Genomic DNA, 22,844 nt, shown 5'->3' on the forward strand with positions numbered 1-22,844 from the left:
CTGTCACACTCCTGAAACGCCTCCACCAGTGCTGTGCCAAAGTCCAGAATTCTGCAGCGTTCTGTCCCTGGCCCTGGGACAGCTAGTGCTTGTTCAGCTTGTGCCACTCACACCACAGTTGACACCTATGGTGTGCCTGGCCCTGGGCAAGGAGCTGGCCTGGGTGCTGAAGCACACACGTCACAGTCCCTGTTCCGAAGGCACGTCCAGTTCGGAGACACTCGGCGGTAGCCCTGGGTCAGCGACACAGGGCACCTGTGCTGGGTGTTGTGAGAGCTGGGGTCCTGGCTGCTGCTCACGGTGGTACTGACGACAGTGCTGCTTTGCAGGGCGGGGAGCGTGAGGGGGACGTCGGTCTTTGTGTTGTTTAATCTTGAAAACGAATGGATTTAACCATTATGTCTGTAAATAAACATTTCTGGTGAAAGAATAAGCAAGTCTTCTTTGGCCTTGTGGATAGCTAGCTGTGTCAGTGCCCTCCAGCGAGCCCCCCGCACCCCGGCCCGGACACGCTGGTGGTCGAACAGCTCAGGCTATTGCTGTCTGTGGTGACAGAGACTGACCCGTGGGGTCTGCGGGAGTCCCAGGAACGGGTCTAGGGAGTCTTCCTAGAGTTCGGCTTGTGTGTGTGAACTGCAGAGGGCTCAAGGGAGCAGGGGTTTGCTCTGGGTGGGATGCTCTCAGGAAGGGGCGTCATTCTGTGACTGGGTTTGTTGACACGTCTTTGGAAGGAGGACAGACAAGAGGCAGGCCGAGGCTGTCTAGAGAGGCTGCGGCACTCAGCTCAGGCAGGGCAGGCGCTGTCGGTCCTACCGGCTGGGACAGGACTCATGTTCTCTGTGTTCAGACGTGGCCACAGAGTGGTCTGGTCTCTGGCTCACACAGGGCGTTGTCTGACGCTGGTGTCATGTGACATTGTTTATACTCTAAACCGGAGAACACTGTCTCTGAGAGTGACAGGCCAGCTCCCAGTGACACCAGGGCCTAGCTGACAGGATCGGCTCCAGGATGTTGGGCCTGCTTCCTCCCTCACCTGAAGAATTGACATGGTTAACCTCACCATTGCTGTGGCTCCATTCAGCTTCCTGAATCAGTGTGTACACCTTTTCTGCACCTACCTACCCACCCAGTCAGATCAGTTGACTCTTTTTCTCCCTCTCTGGGTGGGTGGCCACAGACAGCAGGCCACAGTCCCTTGGCAGCAACACCCTTGCTGGCCCTACCCTGGGCCCAGCCTGATACTTTTTTGGTGCTGCAAGCTGCCTCCAGATGCCCCTGCCCCCCCACCCCACCCCAGTATTGCTTCTAGCTCTTTTCTGGCACACCTCAGCAGCTTCCTCCTCCCTTTCTTCACCGGTTCATACTCCATCACCATTGCCTGGACATTCTGTTGCTGGACATGCCTTCCTAAACACAAACCCAGCTGTGGCTCCTGCCGGAGTTCCCTTCGTCTATAAGACAGGTCCAAGCCCTCGCTGGCTGGCCCTGGCCTTCCCTGCTGCAGTAGGGGCCTCCTGGTCATTGCCCTGCCCCTGCCCCTCGCGCCCAGGCCCCAGCTGTCCCCAGGGAGCCTCCCCAATGGGTCAGCAGAGCCCAGAGTTTGTCCTCCTTGAACTAGAGAAAACCCTGTCTGTGCGCATTTTGCTTGATGCTCATGCCTGAGCTGCTCCTTCTGCCTTGACTGCTGCTCTCTTTAGCCATGTGAATGCTCCGTGTTTCCTCCTCAGTGTGAAGTCCTGCTGGGTCTGGGAGCTAACACTGAGCAGGGCCCTGTGTGCTTAGAGCTCTGGCAGGCAGGGCTCCCTGGATGGGGAACTGCCCCTGCTTCAGGAGACAGCTGCCAGGAGACGTGGGGGGAGGGGGCCGCCTCACCTGCCAGTGTGCAGCCTGTGAACAAAGGAGAGTGACTAAGAGTGGCTGGAGAGCGGCTGTAAAGGTGAGGTGGACACCAGCAAGGGGCCCAGGTGGCTGGGAAGGTAGGGTGCCTCTCAGCCCAGGGAGGCGGGGCCTGCCTAGGGCGCAGGGTGTGCAAGGTCAGGCCGAGGGTTTGAAGGCGAGGGGACAGGGGGAGGCCAGCTGGAGCAGCCAGAGGGCATATGGCAGGGACAGTGTTCTAGGCAAGGAATCTGGACTTCATCTCATTGGCAACTGTCAAAGGGTTTTAAGTAGGCAGGTGGTGTGATCTGTGTTTTGGAAACAAACCTGGTGGCCAGGTAGGATACATGATGGGAGAAAGCACAGCCCCGTTCCTGGCCTGAGCATCTGGGGTGGACGCTGTTGATGGAGATAGTGCAGGAGCAGCAGGTTGGTGAGGAGGAGGGACTTGGCTCTGGGCAGGCCTCAGCTGAGGGGACTATGGACCTGGCAGGGTGTTGGCCCAGTGTGTGAGTCCCTTCACAGATGCTGGGGTGATGGTGCCAGTTAGAGGAGAGGTTGATGGGTTCCCAGGGAGAAGGTGGAGGAGCCCCTGCAGGGTTCTCAAGTCAAGCTGGATGGAGGGTCCTGCAGGGAGAAGGCCGTAGTGAGGAGGGTCCACTGGGGTTAGCTTAGGAAGGCTCAGGGCAGGGAGGTCCTCAGATAGAGCGGGGCCTGGGGCAGCAAAAGGGACCCTCCGTGGGAGCCAGGGTGGGATATGGACAGCTAGCTGACACCTGAACACACACCCTAGAGGCAGGGTGTGGATGGGCGAGGGCTCCAGAGTTATGGCAGCAGGAGCCACAGGAGAGGACATGTAGAACGAGCTGTGGCTGAGGGCCCTTGAATGTGTGGGGGGTGGGGAGGGTGGGCTGGCCAGGCCAATGGAAGGTGCTGGAGGCAGGCCGAGAGGCCAACTGGCTGAGCCCTTGGTCTTTGCCCAGCTCTCCACTGGGGGCTCTAGTTTGCATGGTTCTCATGGCGGGGGGGGGGGGGGGGGGGGGGCGGTGACGGGCCTTTGTCAAAGCCACACCTGGGCAGCACTTCAGGTGCCCAAGGGTGGGCTCCCTGGGGTCCTTGCAGAGACAGAGAGAGTCTGAGAAGCATGACAGCCTGCCCAGGGCAGGGCAGTAACTTAGGTCACTGCTCCTCAGGCGAGATGGTAAGGCTCTCACATCACACTGTACAGTTACCAGGAATGAGTGGCAGACATAGCCAGGCCACTTACCATCATGTCACCCGGGTACCTTGCTTAACCTCCAGGAGCCTCAGGGGTCCCTGTCCATCAGCTGGGGATCCTGGCACATACCCAGGACATGGCTGGGAAGATTGCAAGAAGGGAGGCGGAAGTGTGGGTAGAGAAGGGTTAGCTACTGCTGCCATTAACCCCAATGCAAGTGAGCCCCACCACTGACACCTGGTCCTGCCCCCTTCACCACCCTGGCGAGGCCCAGAGCCCCTCCCCATCTCGTGGAAGAAGTGGCGCCGAGAAGAGTGACGAGAAAAGCACAGAGAGCAGAGGGTCCCATTTATTGGAGCTTTAAAGACAGCAGAATGAGAGGAAGGCATCCTTCTCCCCCCAAATACTCCATCCTCTCTGCCCTCAGGGCTCAGCACAGGGATGAGACCCTCACCCCTCAGGTTCCCCAGAGGGCAGCACTCCAGGGTGGGTGTGAGGAAGGGAAGGGGATACGTTATGCCAGGCGGGGAGCTGGGACAGGAGGGGAGACGTGCACCCTCACCTCTTGGCTCGATCCCTGTCCCCTGGGACCTGGTGTTGCTCCCTGGGGTGGGCTGGCAGACAGGGCTCATGCAACAGTGAGTGGGCAGGAGGTGGCACAGAAATGCAGCCTCGCTGCCCTTTGGCAGGGTGGGAGGGCTAGAAGGGGCCATGCTGGCCACAGTGGGTCTAAACAGAAGTATCTGCAGTGTACACACAGGAAGGTCGGAGAGGGGCTTCCTCTGTCCCAGGCTGCACCCAGGGAGAGAGAGGGGAGGTCCAGATGGCACTGCCACGCCAGCCACGCCACCTGCGTGGGGCCCCGTGTGAGCCAGGGCTCGGTCTACTCCTTGGCGCGGCCGATGATGGTGAGGATGTACAGGAAAATGTTGATGATGTCTGTGTACAGGTTCAGTGCCGCGAACACATACTCCTCTGGGCTCAGCGACAGCTGCTTGTTCCCCAGCAGCAGCTGGGTGTCCACTGCCAGGAACTGGGGTGACAGCACGTGGTGCTCAGGGACCTGCTCGCCCACCTCTGTGCCCGCCCCTGCCCCAGGCAGCCCCTCACTCACGCAGGTGAAGAGCAGCGCGCCAAGTGAGGCGTATACAATCTCCAGGATGCGGTTGCGGATGAAGATGCAGAGGACGGCGAAGACGATCAGCACCACCATGCTCACCAGGAGCACGCCCATGCATGATGTGAAGTCGTAGCGGGTCTGTGGGCACAGGGGACAGCAGGCCCTGGGTGCCTGCCCTGCAAGGCCCCAAGCCAGCAGCCCCACCTGGGGGCCTTCACACACATGGGAAGGTGACTACCAGGACCCCTCACCTGCATGGAGAAGATGACCACCGTGAAGCAGACGGTCGTGGTGATGCCCACAGCCATGATGACCGCCTCGGTGTCGTAGAAGCTGGCGATCATGCCCACCATGTAGGACAGGCTGACGGTCAGGATTGACTGTGGGGAGGAGACAAGGCCTTGGGTGTGGGGGCTGCTTCAGTGCAAACTGTGAGTGTGGGGTGGGAAGGCGGAGCTGTGGGGGCCAGGGACTCAGGTTTCGGGGTTACCAGTGCGACGAGGTTCCAGGGGTGCTTTCGCCGGAAGTCCCCACAGCAGCTGAGAACAATGAGGGAGATGAAGAAGACGGCATAGGAAACGTAGTACGTCCAGACATTCTCCCGGACGAAGCCCTTCACCTCCGTGACGAACGTGAACACAGCCACAGTGGACAGAGTCACGGACAGCTGCAGGGTCAGCACCAGGAACACCTGAGGAAGGGGCCACTCAGAGCCTGGCCAGTGCCACTGCTTCGGCCCCACCCCACCCCGGCCCCAGGCCCACCTTCCGGATGAAGGCCTGGCGGATGCTTTTGTCATCCCAGTTGGTGGCAGGGAAGTCCTGGTTGTCATAGTAGGACGGGGGTCCCTCCTCATGATAGTTCCCATGCTGAGGTGCTGAGGAGCAGGATGGGCTGGGTCAGCACCACCTGTGGACGCCTGGAGCCCCTGCCCGCCCCGAGCCTCTGCCCGTTACTCACAGCCAGGGTCTTGGACTGGGAAGGCCTGTGGTTGTCCATACGGGTTGGGTGGAAAGGGGCTCTGTGGATATGGCCCTTGGGGGTAGCCTCCTTGGGGGTAGGGGCCCTGGGGGTAGCCCCCTTGGGGGTAGGGGCCCTGAGGGTAACCCCCTTGGGGGTAGGGGCCCTGAGGGTAACCCCCTTGGGGGTAGGGACTTGGGCCCTGGGGATACCCTGGCTGGCCATAGGGGGAAGGCTGGAACGGGGGTTGTGGGTAAGAGGTCCCAGGATAGGGAGGCATGGAGGGCTGGGGCCCCCCAGGATAACCAGGGTTGGGGGGAGGATAGTTGTCCCCAGACACCAAGAAACTCTTCTCGTGAGGCATGGCCTCAGGTTCTGTGGTCTCCCCCTAGAGGAAAGCGAGAGAACAGTCAGCCCTGGGGCGACTCGTCCCCAGAATCAGCCTGGGGCTGCCCCACCTGCTGCAGGAAACTGAAATCCGAGGCAGGAAGGGGAATTCATGACCCTTTTCTCTGGTCAGTCGGGAGCGCGGGACAGCGGGGCCAGGAGAGCGGAGCGGGGTGGTACCGGGTGGGAGGCTGGGCCTGGGGCTTCTGGCTAGAGGCTGCTCTAGGCCAATCCCGAAGGTGGAGGAGGGGCGGAGGAGGAGATGGCTGTCAGTCTCGGGATTTGGGGCTCCGATTGTTTCTTAGAAGCAAGTGGAAGGGCCTACTCACCGATCTGGGGTCTCCCCGGCGGAGCCCCCAGGTCGGGACGGGGGGGGGGCGCGGTCGGGAGGTGTGGGGTGTGCCCGGACCCTCCCCTTAGCATCCCGCCCCTTAAGCCGCTTTGAGGGGCCAGAGCCGGCGGCTATTTCTATCCCAGGAAATCCGCAGGCCATCTGTGAGCGGCGAGAGCCCTGACCCCTCTCGGAGAGCAGGGCCCGTACGTCCCTCGCTCCCGGGGTGGGGACAGCAGGCCTGGATCGGCTGCCGGGGTGCCTGCCAGTGGGGTACGCCAGGAACAGCGGGGTGCGGGGGTGTGTGGGGGATGGAAGGGACCAGAGGGCGTGCGGAGAGACAAAGCAGGCATGGGGGCGAAGCAGATGGGGGCGGCGGCCACGGAACCTGCTTCGAGGGCAGGGCGGGCCCTTCTGCCCGGTCGGCGGGCGCTTGGGCCGCGGGTCCCGCTGCCACCGCAGCGCATCGCCACCTCCCTCCCGCTCCAGGCCGCGGGTCCTCGACCCCTGGCCACCGCTCCGGCCCTAAGCGGGCCGCGAGCCCAGGTCAGACCGACTGACTGACCCACAGTGGCGCCGCTCTGTTACGCAGGGTCCGCGCGGGGGCGGAGGCGGCCGACCCCGTGGTTCAGCAGGTAGACTCGTAGATTGGGCCGGGGACTCACCACTTGCGGGGCTTCTCAGGACGGTGCTCACCGTGTCCGATGTGCGGCCGCGCGGTCGAAGGCCGCTGCGCCCGCACCCAAACCCGCAACCGCTCCGCAGCCGGCTTGGCTGGGCCTGCGCCTGCGGCTGGGGAGACGCAGCGGGGCCTTGTGACGGAGCGGGGCCGGGCGCGGGGCGGGGCCTGACGGCGTGGGCGGGGCCAAGCGGAGCGGGGCGGGGCCGCCGCTGCGAATGTGGGGCTTCTCCTCGGAGGACTCTACACGCTGCGGCCGCCGTACTGGCTCCTTTCCGAGTTCTAGGCCAAAGCCCCGCGTCCCACAATGTCCGCCGACAAATGGGTTTGGGCCGTGGGGGCTGAAGACGCCAGGAGGCAGAGGTCTGCCAGGCCAATTGGGTTCAGAGAGCTGAGAAATGTATTCCTAAACCTGGGATTACTGAGGGTGCCAAGCACTCCCCATCTTTTCCTGGATTAAAAACACCGCTTTCACTTTTCATCCAAGGTTATCCCCGATCAGGAGGCCTGATCAGTTAGTTGCTCCATGGTCTGTGCCAGTCACCGAAAGCAAACTACTCCAGGATCCATAGGAGACCTTTCATCCTCACCGTCTTCACCACACCGTCACCACCGCAAGGCTTCAATCCTTAACCCTGTTTCACTGCTAAGTGGCTGAGGTTTAGAGACGTGCCAGGACTGCCGGCTTCACGTCTCCCCTCAGCTCTAGCGGTCCTCCTGAGCAGTGCTGACCGCTGCAGCCAGGGACACCCCCTGCCTGGTGCCTCTCCACCTGGGGCCTGGGGACCTTGCTGTGCTCCTGGCTTTTGCACGGTTGTCCTCCCCCAGGCCCTGCAGTGGTTTGGAAAAGGCTCTGTCCCGTGTCCGTGTGTGCTGGTTCAATGTTGGGTCTGGCGAGGGGAAGCCCTGGTGGGCACCTTCGACGCGACAGAGTGTGAGCTGCCACCAGTCTAACGACTTGTTCGTGACAGCTCCGCAATCTGGACAGGACGCGAGCTGCCCCAGGGCACCGCTGCCTGGGTGGCCCTCTGCAGCAGGGAGCAGCACAACAGAGAATCACACAGCGGCTTAGGAGGTGGCGAGTTCTCCGAGGAGGGAAAATATAGGGCAGGCAGGGACACATTGGTGCTTTGCAGCACTGAAAGTTCATACAATTTGAGGAAATGATAAAAAGTGACAAATATGTAATTGAGGTCAGGGCCTTTGAAATGGCCTGTATAAGGTCCTTAAAGACTTTTCGTTTCAAGTTAAATCTGCAGCTAAGAGTGGGTAAGAGGCAGCATGGCCAGGTGGCTCTGTGGGAAAGGCCAATGCAAGGACACTGAGGTGGGGGCAGTTGGCTGCAGGGGCAGAAGAGGCTGGACCTGGCTGAGCATGGAGAGCCCAGGGGTATGGAGCCATGGAGGGCACTGGGGCTCAGTCAGGCTGGGCCTGGCAGGCCTTCCAAGGGACTTCGGACTTTTACTGCAAGTGACTCCGGCTTTCACCATGGCCCGAGCTGTAGCAGCTTGGAGGCTCACTCTGCCTGCTTTGTTGCGGAGGGACAGTGGAGGTGGGTGGGCATGGCAGAGGGAGATTAGTCAGGTGAGAAAGTTAATGATCCAGCTGTGAGATGATGGAGATCAGACCAGGGTGCAGGCAGCCAAGGAGCCAGGCGTGCAGCTGGGAGTGCAGGCTGGTCAGGTCCTCAGTCCCCTGGCAGAGCAACAGGGGTGGAGGCTGGTGGGTAAACGGGAGGTGGGAGGTGGAGCAGAGTCGCGGGCACTCTGTGAGAGGTTGGAAGCAGATGGAGCATGGGCCAAGGGGGAATCCGCTTCTAAAGGTGCAGCCCGGCTGTGAGCACTACAGCGGGCCCTGTCTGTGCCTCCATCTCGCCTCCTGTGACGAGGATTTGCAGCAGCAAGGCACAATGCCTGCACCATCTGGGGTTCCATGATGACAGTGACAATGATGACGATGATGTGAGATGGGAAGACGGGGCAGGTGCCCAGACCAGGGCAGAGAGACCTGGGGAAGTGGGCAGAGGAGGCAAAGGAAGGCTGTACTGGGAAGCACTTGTAGGTCAAGCGTGAGAGCTGCTCCCCTGATAGGTATGAAGGGAGAGAAGCGAGTCTGGGGAGGTTGCTGGGGAGAGTCAAAAGCAAGCCTGAGCCAGGGGTGTACCTGGAGACCCAAGCTGCTTCTGCTGTTGGGGAGGGAACACAGAGGCTTGAGGTCCCTGAGTAGGGAGCAGTGACTGGAGCCCCCTGGTGGATTTAGTAGGGAGGGTGATTGGCCATTCTTAGGTTCACAGAGAGAGGACAGCGGGAGCAGACAGCCAGCGGCCACTCCCCCTACCGTGTGGGTCTTTGGGCTAGGGTCGGACAATGGGGCTCATGGGCTGGACCGACTGGTCATGCCCAGCCAACACCTGGTCGCTGGGTCTCTTCGGGCTGAGGAGCTGCTGTGGGGTGGAAGGTTCTGCAGGAGGGCCTGCCAGTAGGAAGGGAAGCACCTTCTAGTCAGCCACCCTGCCCAGCTTGTCAGGCCCCTCCCTTCTTCCTTCCCTCAGACAGTTTCACTTTTGTTTTCTGGCCCCTGGCCTTCTGCCTTCGGAGCAGGATCCGGAGTCCTAGCAAAAGGCCTGGGCTGGGGAGGCCCAGTCAGGGGGCAGTGTAAGTGCGGGATGTGGACTGCCCAAGATGAAGGGGGGTGCGAGGGAATGCTGTGGGGGGAGGGAGAAGCAGGGTTGGAGGGGGCTGGGAGGGGTGGGATGGGACTGTGGGGTGGCTACCCTAACCCCGGTCCCTGCCCTAGGGTGGTGATGGCAGAGGCAGAGGAGGTGGGGGCGGCAGTGGAGCTCAGCGGACTGCCCCCCAATATCCCCGATGAGTTGCTCATGCTCTACTTCGAGAACCACCGACGCTCTGGGGGGGGACCTGTGCTGAGCTGGCAGAGACTTGGCCACGGGGGTGTACTTACTTTTCAGGAGCCTGCAGGTGAGGTGGCTGATGGAAAGGGAAGCCTGGGCCCCTCATGGGCCACCGGCACTGACACCCCACTCCATCCCACCCCTGCCCACAGACGCAGCGAGGGTCTTGGCCCAGAAGGAGCATGTATTGTCAGGTGCTCGGCTGAGCCTGTGGCCAGCCCCGCCGCGCGCCCCTGCTCGCCTCCTGCTCCAAGGACTGCCCCCTGGTACTGCACCCCAGTGCCTGGAGCAGCATGTCCAGGCCCTGCTGCATGCCATGGGGCACCTGGAGCAGCCCTGCCATGTCTTGGCCAGTCCCCGACCAGACAGGGCCCTGATCCAGCTGCCCAAGCCCCTCTCTGAGGCAGGTGAGACAGGGGAGAGGAACAGGTGGGTCTGTTAGGGAAGATGCCCTGAGCCAACTTGAACCTTCTCCACAGAAGTCCGCATGCTGGAGGAGCAGGTCCAGGCCCTGGGTCTGGATGGGGCTGAAGTATCCCTGGCATGGGTGCCCCAGGCCCGAGCAGTGCGTGTGGTGGGGGGCACCTTGCCTGTGGACTCTCTGTTGCTGGAGCTGTACCTGGAGAATGAGCGCCGAAGTGGCGGGGGTCCCCTGGAGGGCCTGCGCAGCCTGCCGGGGCAGCTGGGCATCGTGGTCACTTTCCAGCAGTGGCAGGGTGAGTGGGGCTAGATAGACTTGGCCCACCCCCACTCCCTCAGACCACTGACAGGCCTCCTGTCCTCTCCCTTCCCCCCAGTGGCCGAACGGGTGCTGCAGCAGGACCACTGCCTACAGGGCTTGGAGCTGAGCCTGGTCCCCCACTACAACGTCCTGGAGCCTGAGGAGCTTGCTGAGGACCCCAGTGGAGGGGACCACTCGGCTGACTTGGGGGCTGGGGCCATGCAGCATGCTCTCCTGGAGGCTGGAGGGCCAGAGAGGGCCCTGAAGGGTGTAGAGACAGTGACCTTGGGCTCTGAGGAGGCAACAAGCCAGTCAGGAGCCTCTCTAAGGACAGATCCCATAGGGTCCCTGGGACAGGACAGGCCAGTCACCTTGGGGCCCGTGGGGGCTTTGGGACAGGAGGGGATGGAAAACCTGGAGCCCATGGGGTATTCAGGGCAGGCAGGGGTGGTAAGCCCCAGGCCTATAGTGTCTCCAGGCCCAGTGAGCCCAACGGAGAGTGCCATGGGGTCTCCGGAGCAGGTGGGCTCACCGGAGCAGGAGGGGCTGGCGGAGATGGTGCTGTCGATGGAGCCGGGGGCCATGCGCTTCATACAGCTCTATCACGGGGACCTCCTTGCTGGCATGGGAGATGTTGCCCTCTTCCCACTTGAAGGATCAGATATGACTGGCTTTCGGGTGAGTAACCTTTGAGGATTCCTCACCTTTGGCCCCATTTCCTGGGGGCTCTGGGTACCTTTCTTGTGCCCTAAACTGCCCCCAACCCCAATGGTCCTGCAGCTCTGTGGAGCCCTGGCCCCATGCCAGGCGGCCCAGGAGTTTCTGCAAAGTCTGCTAGGCAGCATCAGCTGCCATGTGCTGAGCCTGAAGCACCCAGGCAGTGCCCAGTTCCTGCTGGGCCCAGAGGGGCAGCACCTGCTCCAGCAGCTGGAGGCTCGGTTCCAGTGTGTCTTTGGGACAGAGCGGCTGGACACAGACTCTGAGCAGGTAGAGCTGGAGCCCGCCCCGTCCCTCCCTTTCTCACACCTCAGCCTGGTGCCTCCTCCACTGCTGCTCAGAGGCCTGGGAGGGGTGTGGGCCCAGTGGACCCCAACGTTCTCTCCTGACAGGTGGACCTTCCTGAGGCCTTCCAGGCCTTCCCTGGCCAGCCCCACTCTCTGTGGCCCCTGGAAAGCACAGGCAGTGACCAGGAGGATCTGAGCCTGGGTAGGGCTCTCTGGGGATACCCAGCATATGCTGCCCCCCCCCCCCCGCTTTAAAAGATTTTATTTATTTATTTTTAAAGAGAGGAAGGGAGGGAGAAAGAGATGGAAACATCAATGTGTGGTTGCCTCTTGAGCGCCCCCTACTGGGGACCCGGTGCTGTGGCCCTTTCTTGACCTCACCCTCTGCCCTGCTCTTCACTCCCACCAGGCTTGTGATCCCTTACCTCCTAAATCCCCCATCTTCATCCATTCCCTGACTCATCCTATCCTGCAGCCCCACCCTGGCTGGGCTTGACCCCTTACCTAGTGACCCTCTCTGTCCCCAGAGAAGGTTCGAGAGCGGCTGGCCACCCTGGAGGGCCTGGACAGGGAGGACTGGCTGTCCCTGGTGCTGGGGGTGGAGGAGCCTGAGGAGCAGCTGGAGGAGGAGCCTGCACCGAGGTTCAAGGAGGAGCTACCAGCCCCCAGCAGTGGGGCACCTGGGCAGCTGGAGGAGGAAGCCGCCCTGCAGCTGGCTCTCCACCGGTCACTGGAGCCCCAAGGCCAGGTGGCCGAGCAGGAGGAGGCTGCTGCACTGCAGAAAGCACTGGCCCTCTCCCTGCTGGAGCCAACCATACTGCAGGCAGAAGAAGCATTCCCGGGTGGGGGGACTGGGGGCCAGGCCCAGCTGGTGGTACATGTGGCCTTTGAGCAAGACGTGGATGAGCTGGACCGGGCCCTGGGGGCTGCCTTGGAGGTGCACCTCCGAGAGGAGACAGTGGGGCTTCGGGGTCACGTGCTGCCCACAGAACTGCGTGCCCGCCTAGAGCGGTGCCACGGTGTGGGTATTGCCCTTCAGAATGACTGCACTGTCCTCCGTGGCTTTGGGGTCCAGCCCATCTGTGCGGCCCGCCACTTAGCAGCACTGCTGGCTGGCCCCCGGGATCCAAGTTCGGCCTTGGAGGCTTCGAGCCCCACCCGTGAGTCTGCACCTGGGACTGGGGGAGGGTGGAGTTGGCCAGGTCTCAGGGACCCCCCGGCTCCAGGCATGGCCTAGATCCTCCTCCTCCCCTGTGTCAGTGCCACAGCAGAGGCCGAAGGGGCCCCTGGACAGGCTGGAGTGTCTGGTGGAGAGCAGCCCGGAGTTCCAGGCGGTGGTGCGGGCCTTCTACGACACCCTGGACACTGTCCACAGAAGGATCCGCATCATCCGGGTGAGTCCAGGCTCCGTCTCCTCAGCCTCTTGGCCTCCTGGACTCATGGTACCGTGTTCATCTTGAAGAGCCTGTGGGCTGTCATTCTTGCCGGCCAGGGTCAGCTGGCTCGGAGCTGCCTGGTGTGAGGCAGGCTGGAAGCTGTTGGGGGGGCGGGGAGCACCAGCCCTGGTTCCTGCCCAGAGGGTGTTCACAAAGTCTGGGTTGGGGAGACAAGGGCTTAGAGTTGGGTGTCCCAGGACCTGATAGGCTTGAGCAAGTTTCTGCTTTGCCACTTACATGAGGGTGTGACCTTCTCCATGCGTGTTTCCTCGTCTGGAGCACGGGGTGGTGATGTGGTCTCACGCCTGTTGTGAGGACTGCATGCCTGTGCTGTTTGGGGGCCCTTCTGCCTCCCATGGTCCACTCCAGCAAGAAGAGGGCTGGCTGCAGCCCCACAGCTGCCTCCTCTAGTTTTACTTGCTAAGTGTGGCAACTCTGAGCATGAGTGTGCCTCACGGAGGGCTGGGACCAACTGGTGGGAGCCAGAGTGAAACCCCAGGAGTGCAGGGGAGAGAGGCTGAGAAGGGACCCTGGAGGCGGGGAGGGGGATTGGAGGGCAGGGAGGTGCAGGACATCTGTGTGGCCAGAAGAAAGGACTGGGGAGGAGGCTCTGCCGGCTGCTCCGCTGGCTGGAGCTGAAGCTGGGCTGGAGGATGAGGAGTGACTGGAAGGTGAAGGCAGGAACCTGTCTGACGTGAGCTGGTTGTGAAAGGAAGGAAGGGGATGAGGTGCCAGGAACAGAGAGCAGGGCTGCGTTCTTATGGGGAAGGCTCGCAGAGGGCCAGAAGGAAGGGATGGCGACAGCTAGTTCGTTGTGCCAGTGGTGCCAGGTGGATGCTTGGCTCTTGATGCCAAAAGTTGTAGGTGGGCCCAGCAGCCTCGGCAACCTGGAGCTGGTTAGAAAGGCAGACCCTCTGGCCTTCCCCTGACCCGGCCCTGTTTGCCACCACCACCCACCCCACTGCTTTCCTGGAGATGACTGATAAACTTTGGACCAAGTATTTTTCCTCCACTCCTGGACCTAGCAGCTGTCCTTTCTGCACTTTGGGAGAGGAGGGCCACAACGGCAGTCACGTCCCTGACTCCCCGGCCAGCTTGTCAGTTCTGTACACTTTGTGTCTTCCAGGCAGCACCTGTGTGGCTCTAGAGGGTACACTTGAGTGTTTTCCCCCCACCGAACTTCCGAAACTGTTGCTCACCTTCCTGGGTGGAAGGAGGGTGATGGCCTGCCTTCCACTCTCTCTTCTCTCCCATCTTCCCTCTCACATGGGGCCGGTTACACCCTGTTCGTTCTGTTGTCAAGGTGGGCACGTGGACTTCGTCTTTTATTCTGTGACCATCACAGATCTCCGTCCTTGGACGGTAGGTTGATGGATAGATAACGATGATGGAAAATATTTACCATTGAACCATAGGGAATGTGGGGAAATGGAACCCCGATGATTAAAACTGGGTTATATGAGAGAGGATATTCTAGGATTCAGGGACTAATGGCTCTTATTTTTTTCTCACTTCCTCCATTTTTTTTCTGTGCTGGGCTTGGCGGCTCAGTCACCCTTTATGCCCCCCCGGCCACCCTCTTGCATCGATCTTTTTTCGGTTCAATAGAAGTATCTCCTTGAGTGGGTAGTAACTATCTTGGACTTTAAAATTTAGTTTGCTTTTTACAATTTGGGTTAATTTGCAACTACAATTTGACAATGGTGTCAACTATTCTTTTTCAAACAAAAGTTACACGTGTTTATCTAAGACGTTTCTATCAACTTAATTGAGCACAGCTGGTTCTTGCCCATCTTAATGTGTCCTGGTTTTGTCCTCACCATTAACAGTTTGGCTGGTTAAAGTGTCCAGGATCAAAATACATCTTCCTCCAGGTTTTTGAGTGACATTACTCTTTTTCTTTCCTCTTTAATTTTTTTTGCTCTTGGAAAGTTAAAAAAAAAATCTCAGTGAGCACCCAGTACTGGCGGCAAGTGTAGGAATGTTCCATTCTTTTTTCTGTGTTGATGTTGGTGTGTGCGTGGACGTTAAGTAGTCTTTCGCTTTGAAGGGTGACATTGTCTGGCAGGTAGGTGCCAGGGATGTGTCATTCCCCACTGTCCTTGTGACCTCATGGATCCTTCCCACCTGAAGACGCCACCTTTGGCTCAGGGAAACTGTTTTCTGTCAGTGCCTCCCTTGTTCCTGTCACCTTCCGCCCTGTTCCAGGGGAGTTCCCAGCACACAGTTCCTCTCTCACCTGTCCTCTCACAGTCTGCATCTCTGTTCTTCAGCTCTGCCCTCTGCGTCCCTCCTGAACTCCATCCCCGTGACCCTATCATTTGGCTTACCTGCTAGATTTGATCAGCAATTTCATTCTTCTCAAAAATTTTACAAAATTTTTATTGTTGTTCAATTATATTGTTCTCATTCCCCCCCCACCCCCCCATTACTCTCCCCTGTCCTGCTCAACCCCCTCCGACATTCAATCATCCCCCGCATTGTCCTTGTCCACGGGGCCTTTGTACGTGTTCCTTGACTTGACCCTTCTTCTTTCCCCCGTTCTCCCTGTCCCCCTTCCCCACTGGCCACTGTCAGTTCTTTAGTTCCACGTCTCTGGTTCTATTTTGCTCACGTGTTTGTTTTGTTGACTAGATTCCACTTATAGGTGAGATCATATGGTATTTGTCTTTTACCACCCAGTTTATATTTATATCACTTAGCATAGTGCTCTCCAGTTCCATCCATGCTGTCGAGAAGGGTAGGAGTTCCTTCTTTCTTTCTGCTGCGTAGTATTCCATCGTGTAAATGTACCAGTTTTTTTATCCACTCATTTACTGATGGGCACTTAGGTTGCTTCCAGCGCTTGGCTACTGTAAATAAGGCTTCTATGAACATTGGGGTGCATAGGTTCTTCTGAATTGGTGTTTCAGGATTCTTAGGGTATAATTCCAGAAGTGAAATTACCGGGTCAAAGGGCAGTTCCATTTTTAGTTTTTTAAGGAAATTCCATACTGCTTTCCACAGTGGCTGCACCAGTCTGCAATCCCACCAACAGTGCACTAGGGTTCTCTTCTCCACATCCTCGCCAGCACGTGTTGTTTATTTATTTATTTATGATGGCCATTCTGACTGGTGTGAAGTGGTATTTCACTGTGGCTTATTTTTTAAAAAATATTTTTTAAATTTATTTTTAGAGAGGGGAAGGGAGAGAGAAACGTCAATGTGTGATTACCTCTTGTGCGCCCCCTACTGGGGACCCGGCCCACAACCCAGGCATGTGCCCTGACTGGGAATTGAACCAGAGACCCTTTGGTTCACAGGATGGTGCTTAATCCACTGAGCCACACCAGCCAGGGCTAAAAACTTTTTTTCATGTATTTTAAAATTAATTGCTCATCAATTCCATTCTTAAGGTAGGAACTTGCTAATTTTCAGAGTATTTCTTTTTCACACTAGCTAGTCTTGTTTTATGGACATATTCTTCTGCATCCCTCTGCAGAGACTAGTTAGAATTCCTTAGAAACTCTGCGTGAGTCGCAGAGGCTGGTCTACCGCTGAGTGTTTGGCTGGTCACCTGGTCTTCCCAGCAGTGTCCAGGTGTGTCTTTTGGTGTTGGGAGTGAAGCCCTGTGGGCAGAGTGGACACCTGGCTCAGCGTTTCCTTACAGAGGCCTGGCCGTGGGTGCCAAGATCCCGCGAGTGGATGGGTTTGCTCACCTGCAGGCCTCCCTGGAAGCCCTCCAGCGCCACTAGCAGCCCTGTTTAGGTCGCTAATGTCTGCTGCTAGACAGAGCACGATTGGAGCTGTGCGGGCTCCCCAGGCCGGGACCTCCAACACAGGGCTCTTGATTTCCTCGCTCAGCTCAGAGACCTGGGTGGGGGTGGGGGTGCAAAAAGTCCTGTCATCGCCTGGCAGGTGGAACGCGTGCTGCACCCGCTGCTGCAGCAGCAGTATGAGCTGCACCGGGAACGCCTGGAACAGCGCTGTGAGCGGCGCCCGGTCGAGCACGTCCTGTACCACGGCACGTCCGCGCCCGCGGTTCCAGACATCTGCGCGTACGGCTTCAATCGCAGCTTCTGCGGCCGCAACGGTGAGGCCCGGGTAGGGCAGGGACGTGGGCTCTGCCGTCCTGGGCGACCCTGACCCCAGTCCGTCCCGCCCACAGGCACGCTGTACGGGAAGGGCGTGTACTTCGCCAAGCGCGCCTCCCTGTCGGTGCAAGACCGCTACTCGCCCCCCAATGCCGACGGCCATAAGGCAGTGTTTGTGGCGCGGGTGCTGACCGGAGACTACGGACTGGGAAGCCGCGAGTTGCGGGCGCCCCCTCAGCGGGCCCCGGGCCACGTGCTCCTGCGTTACGACAGCGCTGTGGACTGCCTCCGCCAGCCCAGCATCTTCGTCATCTTCAATGACACCCAGGCGCTGCCCACCCACCTCATCACGTGCGAGCACATACCCCGGGCTCCGCCTGGGAACCCCTCTGGACCTTTGGCCCACTCCCCGGCCACCTAATCCGAGAGGCGCCTCTCGGCCGGGTCTCTGGCCGCCTGCCCCCCGGACTCCGGTTCCCCGGGCTCCGGCCCCACACAGCCTTACAGATCCCTCCGCCGCCTGGCGCCCGCTTCCTGTTGCGCCCCTGCCTCCTGTGGCGGAGCAGGGACCCGCGGTGCGACGAGCGGGGCAGGGGCCGGCTCCCCTCAGGGAACGACCCAACCACCAGGGGTCAGCAGAGCCCAGGAGGAGGGCGGACGGCCGGACCCCGCCCGCCGAGGCCGCACTTTACCCGAGCACAGCGCTGTAATTTGAATAAACGTGAAACCGGGCGGAGGAACCTGCTGGAGCTCCGAGTCCGACCTGTGTTGTAAGGCGGGAGGGACCTCCGCGTGGCTAGTGGCAGGGGCCGAGGGGCAGACCCCAGTGCCCCTTTGGGGAGGTCCTGGGCCGCCCGCCGTGGCCCGACTCAGCGCGCACCCGAGCGACCCCACGTAGCCTTAGTGTCAGGCACGCGCCCCCAACAACGTCTCCTTGCCGACCGACCCGCCCTGAATGCGCGGGGAGGCGGCGGGGCGTGGTTGGCGATAGGGGGGTGCGCAGTAGGAGCGCTGAGCGGGGGACACGCTAGTGCTCCAGCCCCGTCGCCTTCGTGAGCCCCCTGCCCGCACGCACTCGGGCGCCCGAATTGTACGGGCGGCGCTCGGTTTGGAGCCGGGGCGGGGCTCCGGGCTCGCCCCGCCTGCGTCGCCTCCGCGCTCTCCGGGTGCACGCAGTCTGGCTGCGGCGGCCGAGCCTAGCCGAGCTGAGCCACCAGGCACGTATGACCGGGGCCGGGATGGAGAGGCGCGCAGCCTGCGGGAGCTTCGGGGTGGGCTGGGAGCTCTCCGTCCGCAGGCGTTCCGTAACTAGGGGCTGCGTCGCGGCCCATTCTCCCTCTGCAGGGCACCACCTCTGAGGGCCGGAGACTGCGGAACTGGTCGGGCGGTGCCCGGGGTGTGGGCAGGAAAGATTGTTGGGAAGGCTCGGCTGGCCGCAGGGCGCCGGGCGAGGGGCTGAAGCACAGGCGGCGGGTGGAGGAGGCTGGGGGCGGAGTGGCCCCCAGGTCGGTGCCCCCTGTCTCCTTCCCAGCACTTAGCCTGACGGCCGAGGCACAGAGCCCACATTGTGCCCCCACGCCACCCCACCCCCGCCGGGACAGAGCTCCATTCACCTCCGCACGCCAGCGCTCTCGGGGACGGGGAGCGAAGTGTGCGCGAGTGGGTGTGCGTGCGCTCTGGCAGCGCCGGCGGTGCGGGTGTGTGCGCGCTCAGAGTGGGCTGCAGGAGCGGCGGCCCGGGCTCGCAGCCCTGCCGCAGCGAGCTGGTGCGGCCCACGGCACTGCGGCTCCAGCTATTTATAGGCGCGCACTGCGGAGACCACGGCGGGCCTGCGCGGGGCTGGGGCCGGGTTGGGACCCTGGGAGTCCTAGAGGCTGAGATAGCTCGGAGGTACAGCGCCATTGCCCAGGGGACGGGGTTAGGGTCCTGGAGGGGAGGGGCGGCGGTCAGTGAGGGATGATCGGGGGTTAGAGGAGACGGGGTCCAGGCTTGGGGTGCTGGGGGTGGAGGGCAGTGTCTGAGTGATGGGGCAGAGGGTGGGGCCCGTGTCCTCTGATGGAGTGAGCCCATGGGTGACAGCACAGAGGGCTCAGTGTTTGGGTGACTAAGAGAAGGGAGGGGCAACAATGGGGGTGGTCAGTGTCCCAGTGGTAGACTGGGGTGAGCGCGGTCAGTGCTTCGGGGGGTCCCTGTGTGGTGTCTGAGGGATGATCTGGACAGGGTGAGGCCAGCTTGGGTGGTGGGAGAGGGTCTTCCACGTCTGGGTGCAGAGGGTGGGTGGTCCGTATGTGCAGGAGGTGGAACTTAGGAGCCGGGTGGGCTTCAGTGTGCAGCTGATAGGGTGGATGGGTGGGGCCGAGGTCCAGGTTAAGAAGGTGATGGGTCAGTGCGCAGCCCCCAGAGATGTGACCCCTCCTGCTCCCTCTCCAGGAAGCCATGTCGGGTGAGGACCATGAGGTGCGGGTGGTGGCTGAGGACGGCTCCAATGGAGGCAGCAGCTCACCCAGCCCCGGGGACACACTGCCCTGGAACCTGGGGAAGACACAGCGGAGCCGGAGGAGCGGAAGTGGCTCTGGCGGCAATGGCGGTGTCTTGGACCCTGCTGAGCGGGCAGTCATCCGGATTGCAGGTAACTCGGAAGGGCATCGTCCCTCAGCTTCCCCGCAGGAGCTGGTTGCCCCAGCCGCTGCTGTGCGCTGGTGCAGGTGTCGGGCGGGGAGGAGAGGTGAGACGTCTGCGGGTCAGAGAGGGCCTCCGCCCGGCCCGGGTGACGGCAGGCCGCACAGCGCCACCTGCCGGCCCCACTCCGCCTGCTGCACAGGCCTGCGGCAGCTTTGCTGCGGTGGCTCCATCACGGGCCGGAGCCCGGCGCCCCAAGGCCGTGGTGACACTTTCTTGGGCTCCTGGGGCAGAGCTGCCTTCCAGGACCCCCGGTCTTGGCTGCCACCGTGGGCGCGGTGGAAGCACCTAGGAGCCGGTCAGGAGGGCCCGCCTGGCTGGTGAGAGCCCAAGCCCCTCCCTGAGCCGGAGCCCGGCCAGGCTCTCCAGGAGTTAGTTGCTCTTCTGGGGAGGCGGATGGGAAAGGCCAGGGAGAGGCCTCCAACAGTGCAGGGCTGGCAGCTGGACAGGGCCCGTCCCTTTGGGAAGTGGGTGACCTAGGCCGGCCGGTCGGGATGCCACCCCAGGATGTGCTGGGCAAGGGAGGAGCCCGTTGAGGGTTTTTGTGCCCAGGCTGAGTGCTGACCCCACCACCGCTAGGACTGGACGATGGCGAGGCTTCTGGAGGGCAGACTGGCCCCTGCAGAGGCCGGGAGGGTGGCCCGAGGCACGTGGGGAGAGGCAGGCGGCCGGCCAGCTGCCGAGCGGGGACGTGTTGGAGGCAGCGAGGGACTTGGTGGGGGGAAACACAGAGGAGCAGGACAGCAGGACAGGGTGAAGGCTTGCCACCCCCCCCCCCCTGGGGCCGAGAGGGCGGAGCCCTTCGCCGGACCCCTTTCTCCCGCAGGACATGTGGATTTTGAAAGCGGCTCCTTGTCCCCACGTGGAGGCGACGGGGAATGTCCTTCGGAGCCCTGGCCTTCCTCGTGTCACCCTGCCCCGCAGTGGGCTCTGAGCTGTGCCCAGGGCAGGGCCTTTGTGCGTAGCCTCCTGACTTTCCCAGTATCGACCCCTAGAAGAGGGGCTCCTGGCCGCGGAAGGTCAGAGAGGAATAAGCCAGGGGCGTTCTAGACAGGAGGACATTTGCCAGTGCCGAGAGAAGGGTCTTTCCAGTCTGACAGGTGCAAAAGAATGGCTTAAAAAATATATATATATATAATCTTTATTATATTTTCCCACTACCATTTAGTCCCCTTAAAGAATGGCTTTTATTTGTACCAAGCAGTTTATTTCTTCGGTCCCGTTATAGTACATGAATTTTTTCCTTTCTGTTTTAAGAGTCCTTTTTGGGTCGATCCTACCAACTCCAGCTCCCAGGCTGCAAGGGAAGCGTTCTAGAGAGGAGGGAGGGGGGAGGGGCGCGCCCGGGGGCGGCCAGGTGAGGTCGCTGGAGGCCACATGGCCACCGGAGGGTTCGGGGCTGGCGAGGGAGGGGGCTGCTGCGGAGCTGGCAGCCGGACGCGAAGAATTCAGGCTGTTGGCGGGCTCGCGACCCGGTCGGGAGAGGGACGTGATGTGCGCTCGCTGGCGCGCGCGGTGGAACACACACGCGGGACCCGTGGAGCCCGCTCCAGCAGGGCCAACTCCGGGACGCGCCCGGACGCGCGGCCGAAGCTCCCCAAGGCCGGCCGGACCCTGGCCCCGCCCCGCCCCTCCCGTGGGGCATCCTGGGTGCGGGGCGGGGCGCGGGCGGCTCCTTTAAGTGGCGCTCGCGGCCGCGGGGACAGAGTGGCTGCCCAGGGCTGGAGGCTCCCTCCGCGCCGCAGCGCCCCGCCGCGTCCCGCGCCGGCCGGCATGGCCGCCCTGCTGCCGCCCGGCCCGCCACCCGACGAGCAGGACTTCATTCAGGCCTACGAGGAGGTGCGGGAGAGGTATAAAGGTACGGCGCCACCAGCCCTGGCACGTCCTTCAGCCTGACAGCTTGGCCTGTGACACCTTGTCCGCAGTAGCTGTCCCCATCGCGGCCCAGACAGAGCCCAGTCCCTCACCCGCCTCGCTCGTCCCCGCGGCCCCGGCGCCTAGGGAAGAGGCAGGCGGGCGCTCTCTGCGCAGCCCCCGCGGGCATGTCCTTAATAGGACATCTCGCAGCGAGGGTATGTGGGGTAGGCCGCGAGGCGGCAGGGGCTCCTCCCGGCCAGTGTCCAGCGTCCCGAGTCTATGCTTAGCAGACGCGTGGGTCAAGGCTGAGCTGCTCCCTCTCAGCTGGGTCCCTCCCACATGGTGCAGGGGCCGCTGCCACCGATTGGCAGCTTGGCAGTGGGTCGCATAGTTGGGGCCTCTCCTCACCTCCCAAAGTGGCCAGCGCCTAGGCTGCTGCCCTTCCTTGGCAGGGACCCCCATTACATTCCTTCTCTGTCCCCTGGGTGGCAGCTGTGGGCTGGGAAAGTCTGGGCAGCCCCCTCTTCATCTTTAGAGGAAACCACTCTGTGGCTTTTGGCAGACCCCCTTCTCCTGCTCCACGCCCCTGGGGCCTCTCTGCACTGGCCCAGACCCTCACTGCTCTGAGTGGGCCTGCACACAGCCCTGGCTTCCCACCCCCAGGGGCTTACGGGCCTGGGAGTGAGCTGGTGGAGAGGGTCGAAGTGGGCCCTGGGCAGAGCCGACCAGAGCAGGTTCCAGCTCCACATGGCTGGTTTTACTGGCTCTGCCCCCAAGGGCAGCTCAGGGAGAGCCGTCCTGCTCGGGCCTTGCCTGGGGCCTGTGGAACCCTCTCCATCCACTGACCACAGGGGCAGCTCCGCTGGTCCCAGGGCTCATCTCTGCCCCTGGGGCCCTTCACAAACAGCTTCTGCTGGGCCGTGAGTGGGGTGGGTGTGCTGTGAGCTTCTCCTTGACAACATGGTGGCCAAGTGTTTACCTCTGTGACCAATCCACGTGGGCCAGGTGGAGCCTCCCCTGTGACAGGGGGCTGTGACCACTGCACCCTCAGGGAGGAAGGGCGCCCCTGAACAGGCGCAGGGCAGGGAAGCAGCTGCCCATGTGGGCCACAGCTGTCCTGACAACCGTAGGACAGAACTCTTTGTGAGCTGGCCGCTCCGTTTAAGGTGGGCACACCCAGCAGCCCACACAGCACTGCGTTCCAGAGCCTTGGCCTTGTCCGGGCACAGGGCTGTGCGTCCATTGAGCCTGCTCTGGGCCGACCCCCGCTTCCCCGGTCTCCAGGGTTGTGTTGGGCACGTTGGGGCACCTTGGCCCATGTCTACTTCCTGGGCTTGGTGGGTGACTCTTGCCCGTTCCTTCTGCCTGTGGGTACCGGGGCACCTGCCTGCAGTGGGCTGGCCAGAGTCCTGGTGCAGCTGCCTGTGTGGCCCTGGTCTGAAGGCAGCTGAGAGTGGCCAAGCAGGAGAGCAGGTTCTGGGGGCTCCCTGTGCCGTCAGGAGTGGGGAGAACTTCTGGGGCGTACCAAGCACCCCTGAATCTCCTCAGCTTCTGACTTGAGCCAAGGGAATGGGCAAGGGGATGGGCTGGGC

General features: G+C 61.6%; 3 protein-coding genes across 9 annotated transcripts in view; 2 read left to right on the forward strand and 1 right to left on the reverse strand.

Annotated features, from left to right (window-relative positions):
- Positions 1–3,425: 3,425 nt before the first annotated feature.
- GRINA (glutamate ionotropic receptor NMDA type subunit associated protein 1) lies at positions 3,426–6,715 on the reverse strand. 2 transcript variants are annotated; one of them, XM_024572446.3, is made up of 7 exons: positions 6,558–6,715; positions 5,175–5,562; positions 4,979–5,091; positions 4,705–4,905; positions 4,466–4,594; positions 4,209–4,352; positions 3,426–4,127 (listed from the first exon to the last, which is right to left on the reverse strand). In XM_024572446.3, the coding sequence occupies exons 2-7, from the start codon at positions 5,536–5,538 to the stop codon at positions 3,978–3,980; spliced, it is 1,101 nt and encodes a 366-aa protein (XP_024428214.1). In that variant the 5' UTR covers positions 5,539–5,562; positions 6,558–6,715; the 3' UTR covers positions 3,426–3,977. The 2 variants fall into 2 exon arrangements, with proteins under 2 accessions (XP_024428214.1, XP_024428215.1); XM_024572447.3 differs by having other exon boundaries at positions 6,589–6,713.
- Positions 6,047–17,465, forward strand: PARP10 (poly(ADP-ribose) polymerase family member 10). The gene is made up of 12 exons (XM_045181508.3): positions 6,047–6,165; positions 7,059–9,225; positions 9,368–9,549; positions 9,635–9,889; positions 9,962–10,198; positions 10,280–10,881; positions 10,984–11,190; positions 11,313–11,409; positions 11,735–12,367; positions 12,468–12,601; positions 16,541–16,715; positions 16,791–17,465. Exons 3-12 carry the CDS (start codon positions 9,375–9,377, stop codon positions 17,135–17,137), a joined length of 2,862 nt encoding a protein of 953 aa, XP_045037443.2. The 5' UTR covers positions 6,047–6,165; positions 7,059–9,225; positions 9,368–9,374; the 3' UTR covers positions 17,138–17,465.
- The window catches only part of PLEC (plectin), a 51,555-nt gene continuing 46,123 nt past the window's right edge, over positions 17,413–22,844 (forward strand). For 3 of the 6 annotated variants that reach the window (XM_053930034.1, XM_053930035.1, XM_053930051.1), the window contains exons 1-2: positions 17,413–17,486; positions 19,147–19,345. In XM_053930034.1, coding sequence (XP_053786009.1) covers positions 19,153–19,345 — 193 coding nt within the window. In that variant the 5' untranslated portion in view covers positions 17,413–17,486; positions 19,147–19,152. Of the gene's footprint in view, positions 17,487–19,146; positions 19,346–21,096; positions 21,254–22,844 lie in introns of those variants that run through there. The other 3 variants (XM_053930043.1, XM_053930044.1, XM_053930032.1) reach the window with 2 other exon arrangements.

Source organism: Desmodus rotundus, chromosome 8, assembly GCF_022682495.2.
Source record: "Desmodus rotundus isolate HL8 chromosome 8, HLdesRot8A.1, whole genome shotgun sequence".
NCBI classification, from domain to species: domain Eukaryota; kingdom Metazoa; phylum Chordata; class Mammalia; order Chiroptera; family Phyllostomidae; genus Desmodus; species Desmodus rotundus.